The sequence below is a fragment of the Budorcas taxicolor genome, chromosome 6 (assembly GCF_023091745.1).
Source record: "Budorcas taxicolor isolate Tak-1 chromosome 6, Takin1.1, whole genome shotgun sequence".
NCBI classification, from domain to species: domain Eukaryota; kingdom Metazoa; phylum Chordata; class Mammalia; order Artiodactyla; family Bovidae; genus Budorcas; species Budorcas taxicolor.
In genome coordinates, this window is record NC_068915.1 from 98055989 (window position 1) to 98076768 (window position 20780).

The 20780-nt window shown below is 47.0% G+C and overlaps 1 protein-coding gene across 1 annotated transcript in view; it reads right to left on the reverse strand.

Moving 5' to 3' along the window:
- HPSE (heparanase) overlaps nt 1–16916 on the reverse strand; it is a 48046-nt gene extending 31130 nt beyond the window's left edge. Inside the window, exon 1 of the mRNA XM_052642245.1 lies at nt 16663–16916. Coding sequence (XP_052498205.1) covers nt 16663–16916 — 254 coding nt within the window. The remainder of the gene's footprint in view (nt 1–16662) is intronic.
- Between the last annotated feature and the right edge of the window lie 3864 nt (nt 16917–20780).

A 20780-nucleotide genomic window follows, 5' to 3' on the forward strand; every position in this document is an offset into this window, starting at 1 on the left:
AGTGCTATGACTTCTGCCAAGTAAACAAAATCACATGTTTCAGAGTATTGTATCAAGGACCTTTTTGTCTGTCTCCTTTGCAATGGAATCTTTTCTTGTTTTGAGAAACAATATTGATGCTCTCTGACAAAAGCCACATTTAAAACACCTGCGAGCTTGCCTTAAAAACAAAACTGAACAAAGGTACAGTATTTCTATCACACATGGAAAAAAGAAAGGAGGAAAATAATTCACCACCACCACCATGACATGGAAATAACCAAAGAGCACACGAAAGCTGTGGCAGGTGTTGCGTTTCTGGAACAGTTCGTTAGTGGAAAGAAACGTCTGCAGGTATTTTTATTTTACTGTATGTGTAAAAATAAGTTACTTATCTCTGACACAAAAGCGGAGGTGTGTGGGAGTCACCTTGCACTAGCTGGTACCAGCTTGTGAGCGCCAACTGTTATGTTTTGAGAACCAGTGTTTAACTGTTGGCAGTTTGAAATCAGCCATGGCGGGGGTGTTTAGACTATAGAAATCAGAAAAAAAAAAAAAAAATCAGTCTCCTCTCAGAGAGCCAGTTGTGAAACATTGCTTGACACACCACTGCCTGAACAGTAATTTAAGTGATGAGATGAAACCACTCAGGAGATTATGTAAAGTGAAAAAAGAAGGCCTCGGGATTTCCCTGGTGTCCAGTGGCTAAGACTCCATGCTCCCAATGCAGGGCGCCCGGGGTTCAACCCTGAAGAGTTTGCATGCCACAGCTAAAGAACCTGCATGCTGCAACTAAGACCCGGCACAGCCAAATAAATAAATAAATAAAATAAAAAAAGAAGGTGAAGGCCTAGGTCAGAAGCCTGGGGAACAGCACCACTGAGACAAGCTTGAGGAAGAGGTGATGAAGAACCTTAGAGTGATGGCAGGGACACCGATCTGAAGGGATGAGAAGGCATTTCAGTTTTCACTCTTGCCAAATGCTTCTGGGAGGCTGAATTGGTTTGCTAGGGCCGTAGTGGCAAAACACCACAATCTGGGCAGCTTAAACAATGGACCTGTGTCATAGCTCTGGAGGCAAGGAGTCTGAAATCAAGATGTTGGTAAGGCCACGCTCCCCCTGCAGGTGCTGGGGGAGGATCTACTGCAGGCCTTTCTCCCAGCTTCTGAAAGCTTCTCAGAGCAGTACAGCTCCAAGGACACATGGTGTTCTCTGTGTGTTCGTGCCTGTTTCCAAATTCCCCCTTTTTATAAGGTCATCAGTCCTGCTGAATGGGGGCCCACTCCACTCCAGTAGGACCAATTCTTAACTAATTATGTCTGCGTGTGTGCATGCTTAATTGTTTCGGTTGTGTCTGACTCTTTGCGACCCTACCAGGCTCCTCTGTCCATGGAATTCTCCAGGCAAGAATACTGGAGTGGGTAGCCATTTCCTACTCCAAGGGATCGTCCCGACCCAGGGATCCACCCCAGGTCTTCTGCATTGGCAGGTGGGTTCTTTACCACTGCACCACCTGGGAAGCCCAACTGTGTCTGCAATGACATTATTTCCAAATAAGGGCACAGATTGAGGTGCCAGGGATGAGGACTTCAACATAGGAACTGTAGGGGGGCCATCCAGACATTCAACCCATAATAGAGACAAGTAAGACAAGGATTGATTTCTCAATAAATGAAGGTCAGTGATCATATATTGAGCTTCCCTGATAGCTTAGGTGGTAGAATCCGCTTGCAATGTGGGAGACCTGGGTTTGATCCCTGGGTTGGGAAGATCCCCCGGAGAAAGGAATGGCTACCTACTCCAGTATTCTGGAGAATTCCATGGACTGTATAAATTCCATGGATCTTATATTAAGTGAAACTTAAAAATGCATTCCAATATACATTAGGTGCAGACAAATACTATTTGAATCCACTTAGACAAAGTACCTAGAATAGTCAAAATCATAAAAAGTACATTGGTAGATGCCAGGGGCTGAGGAGGTGGGGTGGATGGGGAGTTAGTGTTTAATGGGGACAGAGTTTCAGTGTAGGAAGGTGGAAAATTCAGGAGACAGATGATGGGGAGAGCAGCACAATCACATGTATATACCTAGTGCCACTGAACTGTGCAGTTAAACATGGTTAAAATCATTGTTTAGTCGCTAAGTTGTGTCTGACTCTTTTTTGACCCCATGGACTGTAGCCCTGACGGCTCTTCTGTCCATGGGATTTCCCAGGTAAGAATACTGGAGTGGATTGCCATTTCCTTCTCCAGGGGATCTTCCCAACCCAGGGATCAAGCCCGCGTCTCCTGCATTGGCAAGTGGATTCTTTACTTCTGAGCCACCAGGGAAGCCCCATGGTTAAAATGTGTGTGTTAGTCACTCAGTCGTGTCCGACTCTTTGCGACCCCATGGACTGTAGCCCACCAGGCTCCTCTGTCCGTGGCATTCTCCAGGTAAGGATACTGGAGTGGTTTGCCATTTCCTCCTCCACATGGTTAAAATAGTATGTTTTATATGACTTTTACCACAATTAAAAAAAAAAGCTTGGAAAAGTAAGGTCACTAATGATGCTGGAGAGATTGATTTTTTGACACGATGATGGGGTCATCATGTGGGTGGAACATGGAAAGCACGAGCAGTAAGAAAGGCTGCAAATAGGAGAAAGAGCAGTGACTGCAGAGGTGCTTGAGAAGGGAAAGACTTGATGTTTCTAGGCTAAGAAGAAGGATCCAATAATAAGGGAGGGGTAAAAGATACAGGAGAGAGAAGAGGTGAGTGCTAGAGCAGAGTCCTTGGGGAGGCAGGAGTGGACAGTAGCAACAGCTGAGCTGGAAGAACTGGCCTGAGAAGAGAGAAAGGAAGAAAGCTAGACACATCCATGCTATACCTGCAGGTTCGACGGCAGGAAGAAAAAGAAGCTCCTGTCCGAAAGTCAAAGTCGCTCAGTCGTGTCTGATTCTTTGTGACCCCCATGGACTATATAGTCCATCGAATTCTCCAGGCCAGAATACTGAAGTGGGTAGCCTTTCCCTTCCCCAGGGGATCTTCCCAACCCAGGGATAGAACCCAGGTCTCCCGAATTGCAGGTGGATTCTTTACCAGCTGAGCCACCAGGGAAGCCCAAGAATACTGGAGTGGATAGCCAATCCCTTCTCCAGCAGATCTTCCCGACCCAGGAATCAAACCAGGGTCTCATGCATTGCAGGCGGATTCTTTATCAACGGAGCTATGGGAAGCCTAAGTTCCTGTCTAGTGACTTCATTTTCTTTGGGAATGAGAAATGTGGTCATAGGCTAAGAGTGATGAGTTGGAGGTGGGATCAGAGATTTGAAGGAAGTGGAGAATGAGAAAGGCAGGGAAATAGAGCATGACGGAGTAGCATTAAAGACCAAATTAGTCTGAGGGCTTCCCTGGTTGGTTCAGTGGTAAAGACTCCACCTGCCAATGCAGGAGACACCTGTTCGATTCCTAACTGGGGAAGACTTCACATGCCTCGGAAGAACTAAGCCACAACTATTGAGCCTGACCTCTAGAGCCTGGGAGCTACAACTACTGAAGCCCACGCACCCTAGAGCCTGTTCTCTGCAACAAGAGAAACCACCACAGTGAAAAGCCTTCACACCACAACTAGAGAAACATCTGTGCAGCAAGGAAGACCCAGCACAGCCATAAATAAATAAATTATAAAGAAACCTCAGCCACTTACTTAAAATTGTTTTTAAAAAAGAGCAATTAAATCTGGAGGCCAGGAATTTCTAATGCAGCATCAATCCATGTGGCTGGGAGATTCCCCTTTGCCCCTAAGAGTGTAACAGCCCAGCTACACAGGGTGTCCATTGAGACAGAAAGAAGAGGCAAATACCTAAAACTGGCTTATTAATACACATGACTATTCATGATTAGATAATATTTTCCATTTCCAGACTTTATGGCCACCTTATAGATTCCCAAGAGGGAAAATATAGCTAGACTAAGCTAGGTTTGGGTTTTAGCAAGAAGAAAATGAGACAGGAGTTTGGGGGTGTTATCATAAGAATGACTCATGGAATAAACCAAGAGGCCTAAATCAGATATGAAAGGAATAGAAAAAGAGGCTGTTCAGTAGAGGTACTTAAAAAATAGTTGTACTGGCATCCACAGACTCAAAAAAAACCTAAGAGAGTGGAGAGTATAGTCCAAGAATAGAAGTTTTAAGAGTTCAGATGTTGAAAGGCTCTTAGTGATGGGAAGAGTCAAGCCACGGACATGGCATCAGGTGGCTGAAATGAAGCGGTGTGTGCTAGAAAACTGGCTCCCATCTCCCAGAAAACTGCCGCCCCCCCTTTTTTTTGGCATTTAACAATTGCCATGATGTAAATATTCCCTTCAGGGCTATATTTCAAGATAATGGTACTGATGTCACTGAATGTGGAGTTGGGAAGAAACGAACACATTTCACAAGCCAGTGGAAGCTGGTTCCAATAAAACACCGAGTGAAGATTATTAGAAAATGCAGATGTGAAGAAATTGAAAGACAGTATTCAAGTGGACTTGAAGTCACCTAGGAAGGTGGCGGGGCGTGGGAGTGCAGAGGAGACAGATCAGTGCTGATCATCAATAAGGAGGAGAAAGAAAGAAGGGAGTGGACGCAGTGGCAAAGAGCAGACGAGGAGAGCCAGACATGAGACAGTGACCCTCACACAGATCAGGACAGTCCTCTCCAGCGGGCAGCAGTTGTCCAAACTGAATGCTTTAGACACTTTGTGTAGATTATTTCACTTCATCCCCAAACACCCCAAAGAGGTAGGTGTCTTTATTACCCTCATTTTACAGACAAGGAACCTGAACAAAACGAGGCTAGGTCATCTGCCCAAGGTAACAAGCCACTGGGGATTTGAACCACAGCAACTGGAGTTCAAACCAGTGGGCAATGATCTAGAAGCTGCCCTGGGTAATGGGAAGGGGCTGCAGTGTTGGACAAGGCACAGCTTCTACTCTGGTGGGCTACTTCAGAGGAGAAGTGGCATCTATTTCTCCACTTTGGTCTTCAGAGAAGAGCTCAGTTTGAGCTAAGGCAAAGAAGAAGCAGGAATTTTCTCCAAGGAGGATGGAGCAGGGTTACCATGCAAAGGGCTGCAGGCTGCACGGTGAATGGTTTGGAGGGAAGGGAATAGTGAGCACTGTTCAACCAGAGGGGAGTCTCAGGGGTCAAAACATACGAGCCTATGGCTTGTGATTACCCTCAGTTGTTTTGTTGGCTGTGGTTCTTTCTTTCAGCAACAGGCACACAGAGTGAAGTCAAGTGTTAGTCACTCAGTCATGTCTGACTCTTGGCGACCCCATGGGCTGGAACCGGCCAGGCTCCTCTGTCCATGGAATTCTCCAGGCAAGGATAATAGAGTGGGTTGCCATTCCCTTCTCCAGGGAATCTTCCCAACCCAGGGATTGAACCCAAGTCTCCTGCATTGCAGCGTTCTTTACTGTCTGAGCCACGAGGGAAGCAAACATCAGTTGTCCAGACCTGCATTTGGCATTGCTGATAAGTGCTTTTCCCAAGATGAAAAGCAACTTTGTCAATGAAGACGAAGGAACCTGATTATTGGAAGTTACAAATAATAAGTATTTGTCAAATTGGCAAAAGGAGGTGTATTTTGCTGAAATAAAACAAGCAAACCATTTTTCTTGTTTCAGTCATGCCATGAAGCATGTGGGTTCTAGTCCCTGATCAGTGATGGAAGCTGGGCCCCCTGCATTGGCAGCTTGGAGTCTTATTTTTACTGCATGGTTACTGTGTAGCACCACTGTTTTTTTCTCTGTAGCACTCCTGATTTCTACCACTGGCTCAGCACTCTAATTTTTATCTTGAATTAGTGAACTGTGCTTAATATGCATCTTGATTGAAATGTGGCGGCACTGCCAAGATGGTAACCACACGCGGTAACCCTTGAAATGCGGCTAGTCTGAACTGAGACATGCTGTGAATATAAGATATACACCAGATTTCTTTGAAGACTTGGCTTGAAAATCAGTGTAAAATATCTCATTAATATTTTGTATTGATTGTATGTTGAATGATAATAATTTGGATACTTTTGTATTAAGCAAAATAGAATATGAAAATAAGTTCTTCCTGTTTCTTTTTACCTTTTTAAAGTATGGCTATTAGAAGAAACTCCAATACTTTGGCCACCTCATGCGAAGAGTTGACTCACTGGAAAAGACTCTGATGCTGGGAGGGATTGGGGGCAGGAGGAGAAGGGGATGACAGAGGATGAGATGGCTGCATGGCATCACTGACTTGATGGGCGTGAGTCTGAATGAACTCCGGGAGTTGGTGATGGACAGGGAGGCCTGGCGTGACCGACTTGATGGACATGAGTTTGGGTAGACTCTGGGAGTTGGTGATGAACAGGGAGGCCTGGCATGCTGCGATTCATGGGGTCGCAAAGAGTCGGACACGACTGAGCAACTGAACTGAACTGAATTAGAGAACTTTAAATTATATTACGAGGCTTGCACATGAGGCCCACATTCTATTTCCATTGAGTTGTGCTGGCCTCTGTCCTTCCGTCTTTGAGAACCAGATCTTCGGGTTTAGGAAGTCTTTGCCTGGGTTGTTGATGAGTTTCCTCTGGGAAGAGGACAAACTGAAAAGATGCTCCTTTCTGATTCTAGATTGTTCTTTCAGTGTCATTGAAGTTCTATGTACTCCATGTTCTTTAATTGCAAATGTGGGAAACAAACAAACAAACCCCCAAACACATCTGTTTGCCATTATGGGAAACTGGAACCAGAACCACCTGACTGAATTTGCTGCGATCTCCTTGGAAGTACCGTCGAGGTATGGACCTTGAGTTTTCTATTCTCAATTCGGTCCATCAGTCATCTCAGTTTGTTTCCAGACGATCTTTTTCTCCCACCCCTCCTCTGCTGCCTTTAAAAATATATAAAATGCTTTACTTTCTTTTTGTGTCCTCGTGTCTGTGCAATTAGCATCTGGTTTCAAATTCTGCTCCTTCATCTCATAGCTGGCTGACCATGGGCAAGCTGTTGAATCTCCCTAAGATTCAACCTCTTCATTTTAAAAATGGGGATAATAATATTCCTGACCTTAGAGTTTTGTAGCAAGGACTTAAATGAACTAATACCCAGGAGATGCTTAGAATGGGGACTGGCCTGTGACGACGGTGCAATGAGTGTCAACTATTTTTATAATCCTTTCCTTCTTAGTATTTCAGCTTTCATCTGCTCAGCTCTTCACCCAAGCAGTTAACTTTTGAGGAAATGAAATACAAAAATGCCCATGTGACTCTCTGCTCCTGTGACAGATAAGCCCTGGGTTGTCTTCCGAAATGGAAGCTAAATATTTTGTCTTCTGAGATGACAAGGTCATTTTGGGCACTGTGCCAACCCTCCTGGGGAGATGGACCCACCAGAAGCTCTAATTCAGAAGCTCTGTCCTAGGTGAAGGGGAGGGAGCTTACGCTTCCTGAGCTGGAATCTTTAAGGTCTCAGATGAGAACTGCATGGATATTCCTGCAGATACCTCTGGGAGTAGACATGGAAGATGAGCAGCAGCTCATCTGGGAGCCAGCCTTGGAGCCCTTGGGAACAACAATGCTCTGTGTTTTGTAAGCAAACAGTTTTATTAATTGCACTCTATACTGTTTTGGTTTTCATTATCCTTCAGCCTTTAACAAAAAGGTGGAGATCAGTGGGGAAAGAAAGAGTGCTATGAGAAATTAAGAGAGGCATTTAAGAAGAGGAGAGGGTATTCCACTCACTAAATCACAGGATGGAAGTTGTGTGTGTGTGTTTGGGACTGGGACTGGGGTGGGGGCGTGGGGGTGGGGGGAGGGTATTGCTTGTGAGTTGGTTAGCTTGATTGCAGGGTGATCAGACCCAAACCCCAAAAGTCATACTTCAGGGGTTTTTTGGACTTGTTTCCCCAGGAAGGGATCCTCAAATGCCCTTCTTTGGGGAGGGGTGGGGTAGGGTATATGCTGGCCACAGTAGCAGAAAAGGACTTAAGTTCTCACATTTCAGTAAATGGTTATTTGCTTAGTCTTTCTGTTTGCAGTAAGGCACCTTCCATTCTCTCTTCCCCTATCACATCCTCCCATCACCACTCCTCACATCCCTTCTAAGCCTGGGGTCCTCACATATGGAGCCCTGTAGCCCAGTGTTTCTCCAGAGTAATCTTTCTCTCAACCAGCACCAAGGGCTGCCCAATATCAGCTCACTATGGGTGAGGGGAAGGGCTCAAAGTGGGAACTTCTTCCCACAAGGAAACATTTGACAGAGGTTAGTGACCATTGAAAGAAATCCACAGAGAACTGATGAATGGTTAGCAAATACTCACCAATTTCTAGGAAGCAATTAACAAAAAAGCAATTAAACAAAAAACAATTAAACAAAAGTAGCAATTAAATTTTGAGCACTGTCAAATATTATGTTAAGTACTTATTTATTATCTCATCAAATGCTCATCACAATCCTACAAGAAGGTTTTAGAAGTTCCACTCTAAAGTTGAAGTTGCCAAGCAACCTGTAAAGACCAAGCCACCGGGTTTTGACAGAGCTGGGAATCGAGGCTCGGCTCAGTGTCAGTCGTGCGACCATTAGACTATGTGCTTTTATTTGCGCAGTGCTGCTGCTGCTGCTAAGTCACTCAGTCGTGTCTGACTCTGTGCGACCCCATGGACTGTAGCCTTCCAGGCTCCTCTGTCCATGGAATTACCCAGGCAAGAATACTGGAGTGGGTAGCTATTCCCTTCCATAGGGATCTTGCTGACCCAGGGATCAACCAGGTCTCCTGTATTGCAGGCAGATTCTTTACCTCTGAGCCCTATTTGCACAATAAATAACTAGAATTAGCAATGACAGCAGAAGGCTAGACTGTAGGTGTTTGGTAATGGCAGGACTCCTAGTTGTTTTGAGTTGGGTGAGAGGCGTGGCATTCTTTGGAGGCTCACATGAACCAGATGAATGGCCTGGATGACCTGGGTCTGGCAGTGCCCTATCTCAGGATTAGCCCACACTCACTGGCAGGGGCCAGGGAACCTGCCTACACCAGGCTCAGTCTTCCTCAAAGGAGAAAAAAATTCCAGCTGATAAAGCAGTGCCACATTTTGCAGCCTCATCTTGGAGAGAAAGCTTTTTGTTAAGGCTCTGTAAGTCACTGTAATAATCTCCCAGGTATCACTGCTGCTGCTGCTGCTAAGTCGCTTCAGTTGTGTCTGACTCTGTGCGACCCCATAGAAGGCAGCCCACCAGGCTTCCCCGTCCCTGGGATTCTCCAGGCAAGAACACTGGAGTGGGTTGCCATTTCCTTCTCCAATGCATGAAAGTGAAAGTGAAAGTGAAGTCACTCAGTCGTGTCTGACTCTTAGCGACCCCATGGACTGCAGCCTACCAGGCTCCTCCATCCATGGGATTTTCCAGGCAAAAGTACCGGAGTGGGGTGCCATTGCCTTCTCCGAGGTATCACTGATGTAATGGGAAATTTCTGTACCTAGGGCACGATTTTGCTGTGAACCTAAAACTACCCTTTAAGTTTTATTGGGACTTTCCTGGTGATCCAGTGGCTGAGACAATGGAAGTGGCAGACTCACTCACGATGTAAGGGGCTGATGTTCCATCCTTGGTCTGGGAGCTGGACCCCCACACGTGGCAACTAAAAATCCTGTGTGCTTATGCAGTCAAATAAATAAAAATTTAAAAAATTAAAGTTTTATTATAGGATAATAAGTAAGCTTATTCTCCTTGATGACCTTTTCCACCTCCTCCTTCTTTCTTTAACCTTCCTACTGAAAGAGGAAACAGGCAGAACAGGCTCCATCTTGGAAGCAGGGCTCCATCTTGGGCCGGACTGTGGACTTTGACCTATATGCCCAGTATCTACGGAAACGACATATCAACTGGAAAACCAGGCCCCCTGCATGGAAGAGGCTCGTACCTAGACTCTCTGTTGCCTAAAAGAATACCCTAATTATCTGTGTAACCGAATAGAATCATAAATTCTATTTTGCTTATTGGGGTATGACCATAGGCCTAATTGTTCCCTGTTAACTACCCAGGCTTAAGGCATATGAAGCCCAAAGTTATCTTTGATTGTATCTTTCTTTTCCTTTGTTCAGACTAGTTTCAGAGAATTTGGGAAGGTGGGTTTGGCATGTACACTTAGGGTATATAAGGTTTTCAGAAAAACTGGTCAGGATCCTTGGCTAAGAAAGAGGAGATTCTGCCTTGGGCCACTGGTGTAATAAACTGCACTCCACTATCTGCATTGTCCTGAGTGAGTTTGTTTCCCACGCGTTCCGGGAAACATGGCTACAACATTTGGTGCATTGGCCAGGAAACTCCTCACTTTGAGGAGACAAGTCCCATCTGGGACTACTCCGAGGCCTCACAGCTTGAATCTTCTAGTGGGGGGAAGGCGCCTCGCCCTTCTGGAAGGATTCTGCTTCTCAATGCCCGGACCTTTCATGTTAGCAGGTAGTGGACGGTAGCAGGGGAACTGAGTGCTTAGGTGAGGAGGAACCCACCCGGCAGGGTGGAAGAGGGGGCTTGATCACCTCCCTGGGAGGGACTAAGAGGGGCACAGACCCACAGGAGCCTGGAATAGGAAGGTGGCAACGATTGCTTGGTACGCAGGTTGACGAGTGTGTTAGGGCTTAGAAAGGAAATTTGTGAAGGTCATTTAGGAGGTGGTGTCCACGCTGTCTTGGGGAAAATTATTACCAAGCAATTGCCAGGGGATTTTTAGAAGAAACTTGTTTTTTGTGTGCTCGTATTCTGCTCTCCCCAAGGAGGTGTCCCATCTGCTTTGAAATTCTTGACCCCCAAGGAATTGTCAGGCTAGAAGGAGGGGGATACATAAGTGAGTACGAATTGGCTTTTCTGGAGATAGCCTGGGATGTGGGATATTTAACCCATCTGTATTTTCATCCGCACCTGATCAAGCCCACCAAGGCAGAATGGACTTTAAAAGTTAAGGGAGAAACAGTCTTGGACCACATGGTGTTCTGGTTCAGCTGTGCTGACTGGCAGGTAAAGACACGCTGATTCCCCTTCTCCCTCTGGGATCTGGCAGGTAAGGCTCTTCTCACCCCAATTAGGAAGGAGGCAGAATGGTAACTTAAGTGTCTTGAGTGGAAATATCAGAAGTACATAAGGTACTGAGAACTTCGTAGACAGAACGAAAAGGAAAAGTAGAAGAAGTTCCGAGAAGGTAAACAAGATGGGTGGAAGTGAATCTAAGGCAACTGTATTAGATACATGTTTAAAATTTTAAAGAAGAGATTTGGAGGAGACTATGAGGTGAAGATGAAGCCTAACCGCCTCCACATGCTCTGTGAGGTCGAATGGCCCCCTATGGGAGTAGGATGGCCACCAGAGAACACCATGAACTTAAAAATAGTGGAAGCAGTCTATACAGTAGTCACAGGAGGGCCAGGACACCTGGATCAATATCCATATATTGACTCGTGGCTAGGGTTAGCTCAAGACCCTCCTACTTGGACAAGGTTCTGCATGCAGAAGGGAAAGGGGAAAATATTAATGGCACAAAAATTGACTGATGATAAAAAACGAAATTCTACAGGATTTGGACGGGGACGACCTGACCTCTCCCCCATAGTGGATAATGATGGGCCTGCCTCCCAGTGCTCCACCAGGACCGAACGCCACCTTACTGCCCAATCCAGGGCCAGGTGAAGTCCTGCAGCAGCCACTGCTCCTCCGCCAGCTCTCCCGGAGTTTGTAGAGCCACCAGGCTCCAATCACAGCAATGGAGACCTCTGGTCAATGCCCCCAGAACTCCGCCTCAGCTAGACCTTCTAGATTGTATCCACATCTCCCAGTGAGTACTGATGGGAAGGGGGAAGAAAACACAGCAATTAGACAGAGGCTGCACTCCGCTAAGCAACAGGGGGAAGAACCCCACTACAGATGCCCCTCAGAGAGCTACAAGAGCCTCCAGTTCAGGACTCAAGGGAACTACCATCAGCCCCCTGTAGCCTAGTATTACCAGCCATTTTCCTCTACGGATATATTAAACTGGCAGAGATACCCTCCACCGTACTTGGTGGAGCCACAAGCCATGATTAGGCTGCTGCTGCTGCTAAGTCGCTTCAGTCGTGTCCGACTCTGTGCGACCCCATAGATGGCAGCCCACCAGGCTCCCCCATCCCTGGGATTCTCCAGGCAAGAACACCGGAGTGGGTTGCCATTTCCTTCTCCAATGCATGAAAGTGAAAAGTGAAAGTGAAGTCACTCAGTCGTGTCTGACTCTTAGTGACCCCATGGACTGCAGCCCACCAGGCTCCTCCGTCCATGGGATTTTCCAGGCAAGAGTACTGGAGTGGGGTGCCATTGCCTTCTCCGATGATTAGGCTAATGGAGGCTATTTTTCGAACCCACCGCCCTGTATAGGATGACATAATCCAACTACTAGTCTCCCTTCTCAGCAATGAGGAAAGACACAGGATTTTTTTTTTTTAAAGACACAGAATCCTAACTGAGGCCAAACAATGGTTAAGAGAAGTGGCACCTGAGTGTACTGCAAACCCACAGCGGTTGACAGAACTAGCCACCCCCAATGAGAGGCCAAGTTGGGACTGTAACACAGAAAAAGGGACGGGCCACCTGGAGAGATATCAGGTGACTATTTTACAAGGTCTCAAGAGGGGGGCCCAAAAAGCTATGAGTATCTCAAAACCCTCCCAAGTGATTCAAAGGGAAAGCAAATCACCCTCTGAGTTCTCAAAAAGACTGTGCAACCCTATAGACTTTATATGCCAGTAGACCCAGCGAGAGCTGGATCTCAGATGGTGATAAATGCAGCCTTTGTGTCTCTAGCCTACCCTGAAAATGTCAGATGGGGGGACACCAAGTGACTCATGAGTTTTTATACATCCCTGAATGCCCAGTACCTTTGTTGGGAAGAAACTTGCTGTCTAAATTGGGGGCACAAGTGACCTTTCCCCCCACGAAAGACCCACTGTTCGAGTGGGCTCAACCACCTATTTACTCTTCCTGTCAGTAACCCTTCAAGATGAATGGAGGTTGCATGATCTCCCGGAAGGGAAACCGGATAGGCTAAACAGTCAAGAAAGTTAACTTAACAATTCCCTGAGGTCCGGGCAGAAGACAACCCACCCCAGGCTTGCAAAACAAGTCCCACTGGTAAGAGAACTCAAACCCGGTACAATTATGTCAGCACCCGCCTTGGGCCTGACAGACCTTGCTAAGCCATTTATTCTTTATGTGACTGGAAAGGACAAGGTGGCCACGGGATTGTTGTCCCAGACTATGGGGACATGGGACAGACCAGTGACTTATCTCTAATCAGCTGGACCATGTTGCCACTGGGTGGCTGGGACACTTACAGGCTGGTGCTGCAGTTGCCTTACTGGTCCGGGAGGCAACCAAGCTGACTTTGGGCCAAGATTTGTTCCTAAAAGTCCCACATGAGGTCAACACTCCCCTGCGAGGGGACTCCCATAAATGGCTGGCAACATCCCAGATTACTCAATACCAGGGACTGTTATGTGAGAAACCCATGTTACTACTGAGCCTTGTCAGGCCCTGAATCTGGCCGCTCTCTTTCTTGTGGGAGAAGGTGGGCCCTCACGTGACTGCAAGGAAATAGGCCAGCAGTCCTGACTTGAGAGACCAGCCAATCCCGGACCCAGATTGGGTCCTATACACCAACGGCACCAGCCTGGTGAAACAGGGACAATGACTCTTGGGATATGCAGTAGTCATGGAAGAAACCATCGCTGAGGCTAGCTCTCTGCCATCACACTGGTCCGCTCAATGGCCGAACTACATGCTCTAATCAAGGTCCTCCAGCTCTCAAAAGGGAAGAAGACAAACATTTACAGACTCCAGGTAAGCTTTTGCCACACTACAGGGCTCTGTATAAGGAGGCCTTTGACAGCCAGTGAAAAAGATATTAAAAATAAGGAAGAAATGAAGACCCTATTAGATGCTGCCTGGGAACCAGAAAGGGTTGCAGTCATACACTGCTGAGGACGTCAAAAAGAGGGTACCCCCTGGGCTCATGGAACAGACTGACAGATAAGACCACTAAACAAGCAGCCGAGGGCTTGGGGGTGACAAGAGGGGCCCCTGTTAAAGCTCTCATTTTGGCAGAGCTGCCTGAGCTAATGCTAGACTCTCCAAAATACACTGAAGCCCCAAACCAACTAGCCAAAGTAGAAGGGGCCAAGACTGAAAAGGGATGGTGGGAATTGCCAAGTGGCAAATTATTGGTACTGGAGGAGCTGGAACCCACTCTGGTAAGCCAAACACACCAAGCAACCCATCTAGGCCATGATAAACTGGAAGAGCTAATTGGAAGCTATTTCTTGGTTCCCCGCCTCTTTTCCCTATGCAGGACAAAATCTCAGAATTGCGCTGCCTGCTCACAGGTCAATGCTGCCTCTCAGCACAGACAGAAACCTCCAGGGATTCAGGTAAAAGGCACACTGCCCTTTGAACACCTGGAAGTGGACTTCACTGAAATGAAACCTCACTGGCACTACCATTACCTGCTGGTCATAATATGTACCTTCTCGGGATGGGTAGAAGCTTTTCCTACCTGGACTGAGAGAGCATCAAAGGTAGCCTGGTGCCTGCTTAGGGAGACAGTTCCCAGATTTGGATTTCCTACCAGCACTGGATCGGACAATGGCCCGGATTTCGTAGCTGATTTAGTATAACAAGTAAGCAAAACTTTAAACGTCAAGTGGAAATTACATACAACATATAGGCCCCAGAGTTCTGAGATGGTGGAAGAAACCATCCGGACACTTAAAGAGACACTCTCCAAGACACTCTCCAACATTCATCCTAGAGACTGACTGTTCCTGGATGGACTTGTTTCCAACGGCTCTGCTCAGACTCAGGATGACCCCACAGTCCCATGGCTCTTCTCTGTACAAATTGTGTATGGGAGGCTCCCTCCCTTAATAAAACAGGTGTCAACAAATTTGCCTCAGGTAAGGGGAGATGAGATTTCACAGCAGATGGAACAACTGGGGAAGGTAATAAATCAAGTAACTAAGTTTGTCCAAGAAAGGGTGCCATTCCTCCTTGGGGAACAGATTCACTAATTTGTGCCCAGGGATCAGGTGTGGTCAAGGACTGGAAACGCGACTCCTTGGCCCCACAGTGGAAGGGTCCATATACTGTTGCTCTAACCAGCCCTGCTGCAGTTCAAGTTGCAGGTGTCACTCCCTGGATCCACCACATGAGGGTGAAGAGAGCACACCACGAGACCCGGAGGATGCTGTGCGGACTACATAAAAGGACCCCACTGATCCCCGTGAAACCAAGATCACCTTAGAGAAGACAAAGAGATGAAGCTCTACAATCAACTGCTGCTACAAGGACTTGCTGGTATCATCTTGTGACTGACCATAGTTTCAGTACAAAGAGGGACCCGTGCTATAATTAAAGTTGAATGTTGTGTATATATTCCTGATTTATCTGGCTATGTATCAGCCACCCTAGATGACATGGAAGGTCAGGTAAAACTTATGTCTGATGATAATCTTCCTTTTTGGACTTCAGTCCTATCTTGGGTGAGGGGTGATTGGTGGAACACTATATTTACCATTGTTATAGTTGCCTTGATAGTTCTGCTTTGTGGACCCTTTATTTTACAATGTATTATGAACTTTGTAACGCAAAGGTTGATGTGGTTCTCCCAAATTAGAGGTTGGAGAGTCAGGGTGCATACAGCCCTATGAATGATGCTCATACTATGAGTTAAAAGCATCAAGGGCGGGGAACGAAGGAGGAAACAGACAGAACAGGCTCCATCTTGGGCCGGACTGTGGGCTTTGACCTATATGTCCAGTATCTATGGAAACGACATATCAACTGGAAAACCAGGCCCCCTGCATGGAAGAGCCCCAGGGCTCCTACCTAGACTCTCTGTTGCCTAAAAGAATACCCTAATTATCGGTGTAACCGAATAGAATCATAAATTCTATTTTGTTTATTGGGGTATGACCACAGGCCTATTGATAACTGTCTGCTGTTAACTTCCTAGGCTTAAGGCATATGAAGCCCAAAGTTATCTTTGATTGTATCTTTCTTTTCCTTTGTTCAGACTAGTTTCAGGGAATTTGGGGAGGTGGGTTTGGCATGAACACTAGGGTATATAAGGTTTTCAGAAAAACTGGTCAGGGTCTTGGCTAAGAGGAGGCTCTGCCTTGGGCCCGCTGGTGTAATAAACTGCACTCCACTATCTGCATTGTCCTTCTGAGTGAGTTTGTTTTTTAGAACGTGTGGCTACAACATTACCAGCGTGTAAGAGACTGGAGCCTGGCACAGCGTTACTTGTCCTACACTGGGCAGTAAATTCAAGCGCTCAAAGCCCTCCAGGTGTTCTAGGTGGGTACCATCCTGCAGGCAAGTTTCTGGGGCAGATGGAAAGTTTCTTTTCTCAATTTCTACCCTAATATCTAGCCGTCAGTTGGCGCTCAGGCACCACTTGCTGAATGAATGAAGGCGGGAAAGGGCGGTTCGGGGAACCCAGCAGCGGGGGTGGGCTGGGGAGAGACAGAGAGAGAGAGAAAGGAGAGAGAGACAGATGGTGAGAAGGTCCCGGAGTAAAGAGAGGAGGAGTGGCCGGCGGGCAGGCCGTGGACGTCAGGAGACCAGGAGCGAGGAGGCCAGGGACCCGCAGGCCGGCACTTACCCCAGGAAGGTGAAGAAGCGCGGGTCCGTGGCCAGGTTGGCGTCGATGGTGAAGGACAGGAACGCGGGACTCACCAGGTGCAGCGGCCGCTCGGTGGAGAACTCGAGCTTTGCGGCGTCGTCGGCCGGTGCGGCTGCGGCTGGGGCGCCCGGGGAGCAGGGACCCAGCGGCCCCAGCAGCAGCAGCAGCAGCAGCGGCGGCCGCAGCCCTAGCTTCCAGCACGCCAGCATCCCCGGCTTCCCGCACGCCAGCATCCCCGGCTCACCTGGCCGCCCCTCCAGCCGGCCGCGCGCAGGCAGCCGAGACCTTGTGCACTTCCTCACGCCGGGCGCGGCGTGCTTTCCGCGGTCCTCCCCGTCTCCCTCCTCCCCTCACCCCTCCCACCGCGCCCGCCTCCCGGCTCACTCCCGCTTCCCTGTACGCTTTCCCCCACGGTGGCTGTGTCACGTCCACTTACGAAATCGCCCACACCCGTTCGAAGGGTGCGGACGTGGCCCGGAGCCAAGTGTCCGGGAGGCCCGGGGAGCTCCCGGGGAGGAGGGCTGGGCACCCCGGACCTGGCTCCCTGAAGCATGAAGTCCGTTAGCGAAAAGGCCAGCGGTTCCTCCTGCCGGGTCCTCCCCATGGCGCCCACCGGGTCTTCTGACTTCAACTAAAGCCTCCAGTGAGCATACATCGCTTCACTCTCGTCTGGCTTTTGGAACACTTGCCTGTCACTCCGTGTCCCACTCTTTGGAGCCTCATAGCCTGGGGCCGCCAGGAACCTCTGTCCTCTGTCCGTGGGATTCTCCAGGCAAGCATAACTGGAATGGGTTCCCATTCTCTTCTCCAGGGGATTTTCCCTACCCAGGGATCAAACCTGAGTCTCCTGAATTGTAGGCGGATTCTTCGCCAGCTGAGCCACTGAAAGTGAAAGTTGCTGAGTCTCTGTCCGACTCTTTGCGACCCCCACGGACTGTACAGTCCATGGAATTCTCCAGGCCAGAATACTGGAGTGGGTAGCCTTTCCCTTCTCCAGGGGATCTTCCCAACCCAAGGATGGAACCCAGGTCTCCTGCATTGCAGGCAGATTGTTTACCATCTGAGCCACAAGGGAAGTGCAAGAATACTGGAGTGGGTAGCCTATCCCCTCCTCTAGCGAATCTTCCCCAAGGCCTGAATCCAACGGGGGTCTCCTGCATTGCAGGAGGATTCTTTACCAACTGAGCTATGAGTGAAGCGCTTAGAGCTTGCCAGAATCTGATGAACTGTGTGTTCTCTGGCTGGAGTGCTGTTTCCCAGTCATCTCAGTTTTGCCTGACAAAAATCTGACCTTGACATTAGCTAACCTACACCTGGAAATAGATCAAAACTCCAAATATTTCTTATCAATTTCTCATGAAAACTGTATTTAGCAGAGCACTGAAGTATTCCGTGCTCCAACATCTGAAACTCAGGACGTAAAGCCATACAATATGTTCAACACTGAAATCATATTGATTATATTCTTTGCAACAAAGATGGAGAAGCTTTATACAGTCAGCAAAAACAATTCCTGGAGTTGACTGTGGTACAGGTCATGAACTCCCTATTGCCAAATTCAGACTTAAATTGTAGAAAGTAGGGAAACCACTAGACCATTCAGGTATGACCTAAATCAAATCCATAAGGATTATACAGCAGAAGTGAGAAATAGTTTTAAGGGACTAGATCTGATAGACAGAGATCTATCAGAGATCTGATGAACTATGGATGGAGGTTCATGACATTGTACAGGAGACAGGGAGCAAGACCATCCCCAAGAAAAAGAAATGCAAAAAAGCAAAATGGCTGTCTGACAAGTCCTTACAAATAGCTGGGAAAAGAAGAGAAGCAAAAAGCAAAGAAGAAAAAAGGAAAGATATACCCATTTGAATGCAGAATTCCAAAGAATAGCAAGGAGAGATAAGAAAGCCTTCCTCAGTGATTAGTGCAAAGAAATAGAGGAAAACAATAGAATGGGAAAGACTAGAGATCTCTTCAAGAATATTAGAGATACCAAGGGAACATTTCATGCAAAGATGGGCTCGATAAAGGACAGAAATGGTATAGACCTAACAGAAGCAGAAGATATTAAGAAGAGGTGGCAAGAATACACAGAAGAACTGTACAAAAAAAGACCTTCATGACCCAGATAGTCACAATGGTGCGATCACTCACCTAGAACCAGACATCCTGGAATGTGAAGTCAAATGGGCCTTAGGAAACATCACTATGAACAGAGCTAGTGGAGGTGATGGAATTCTAATTGAGCTATTTCAAATCCTAAAAGATGGTGCTGTGAAAATGCTACACTCAGTATGTCAGCAAATTTGGAAAATTCAGCAGTGGCCACAGGACTAGAAAAGTTTTCACTCCAATCCCAAAGAAAGGCAATGCCAAAGAATGCTTGAACTACCATGCAATTGCGCTCATCTCACAGCTAGCAAAGTAATGCTCAAAATTCTCCAAGCCAGGTTTCAACAATACACGAACTGTGAACTTCGAGATGTTCAAGATGGATTTAGAAAAGGCAGAGGCACCAGAGGTCAAATTGCCAACATCTGCTGGATCATCAAAAAAGCAAGAGAGTTCCAGAAAAACATCTATTTCTGCTTTATTGACTATGCCAAAGCCTTTGACTGTGTGGATCACAATAAACTGTGGAAAATTCTGAGACCACCTGACCTGCCTCTTGAGAAACCTGTATGCAGGCCAGGAAGCAACAGTTAGAACTGGACATGGAACAACAGATTGGTTCCAAACAGCAAAAGGAGTATGTCAAGGCTGTATATTGTCACTCTGCTTATTTAACTTCTATGCAGAGTACATCATGAGAAATGCTGGTTTGGATGAAGCACAAGCTGGAATCAAGATGGCCAGGAGAAATATCAGTAAGCTCAGATATGCAGATGACACCACCCTAATGGCAGAAAGTGAAGAGGGACTAAAAAGCCTCTGGATAAAAGTGAAAGAGGAGAGTGAAAAAGTTGGCTTAAAGGTCAACATTCAGAAAACTAAGATCATGGCATCTGGTCCCATCACTTCATGGCAAATAGATGGGGAAACAGTGGAAACAGTGACAGACTTTTTTTTTTGGGCTCCAAAATCACTGCAGATGGTGACCGCAGCCGTGACATTAAAAGACGCTTACTCCTTCGAAGGAAAGTTATGACCAACCTAGACAGCATATTCAAAAGCAGAGACATTACTTTGTCAACAAAGATCCATCTAGTCAAGGCTATGATTTTCCAGTAGTCATGTATGGATGTGAGAGTTGGACTATAAAGAAAGCTGAGTGCCAAAGAATTGATGCTTTTGAACTGTGGTGTTGGAGAAGACTCTTGAGAGTCCCTGGGACTGCACGGAGATCCAACTGTAATAGCCACGCACTCTGGGAAACAAACTCACTCAGAAGGACAGTGCAGATAGTGGAGTGCAGTTTATTACACCGGCGGGCCCAAGGCAGAGTATCCTCTTAGCCAAGGACCCCGACCAGCATTTGTGAAAATCTTTTATACTCCATGTGTACATGTCCGAACCCACCACCCCAATTTCCTTGAGACTTACATAAAACAAAGGAAGGGTAAATACAATCACAATAACCCCATCATTCCTGTGTTATGTGTTCAGACAGTTAATAATAATAATTTATGACCTATCTGGAGGCAGGGGTGATTAGAGTATGTTTTCTCTTAGGCGATGACTAACCTGGATGTGATCTTCAAGATTCCCCTGTCCAGAGGGGGTCTTATCCTTCTATTGTCGTTTCCATAGGCACTAAGCACAGAGTTCAGAGTCCATTGGAGAGGTGGCCGAGCGTGATCAGCATGAATAGGCCTAAGATGGAGTCCAGCTGTCTGTTTCCTCCTTCATTCCCAGCTCTTGATGCTCTTAACTCATATTATGAGCATCATTCATAGGGATATATTGCACCCTGGCTCTCCGACCACCAATTTGGGAGAATGACGTCAACCTTCGGGTTACAAAGTTCATAATACATTGTAAAATTCAGGGTCCACAAAGCAGAACTATCAAGGCAACTAACTATAGCAGTGGTAAATTTAGTTTTCCACCAATCGCCCTTCACCCAAGATAGGACCGAAGTCCAGAAAGGAATG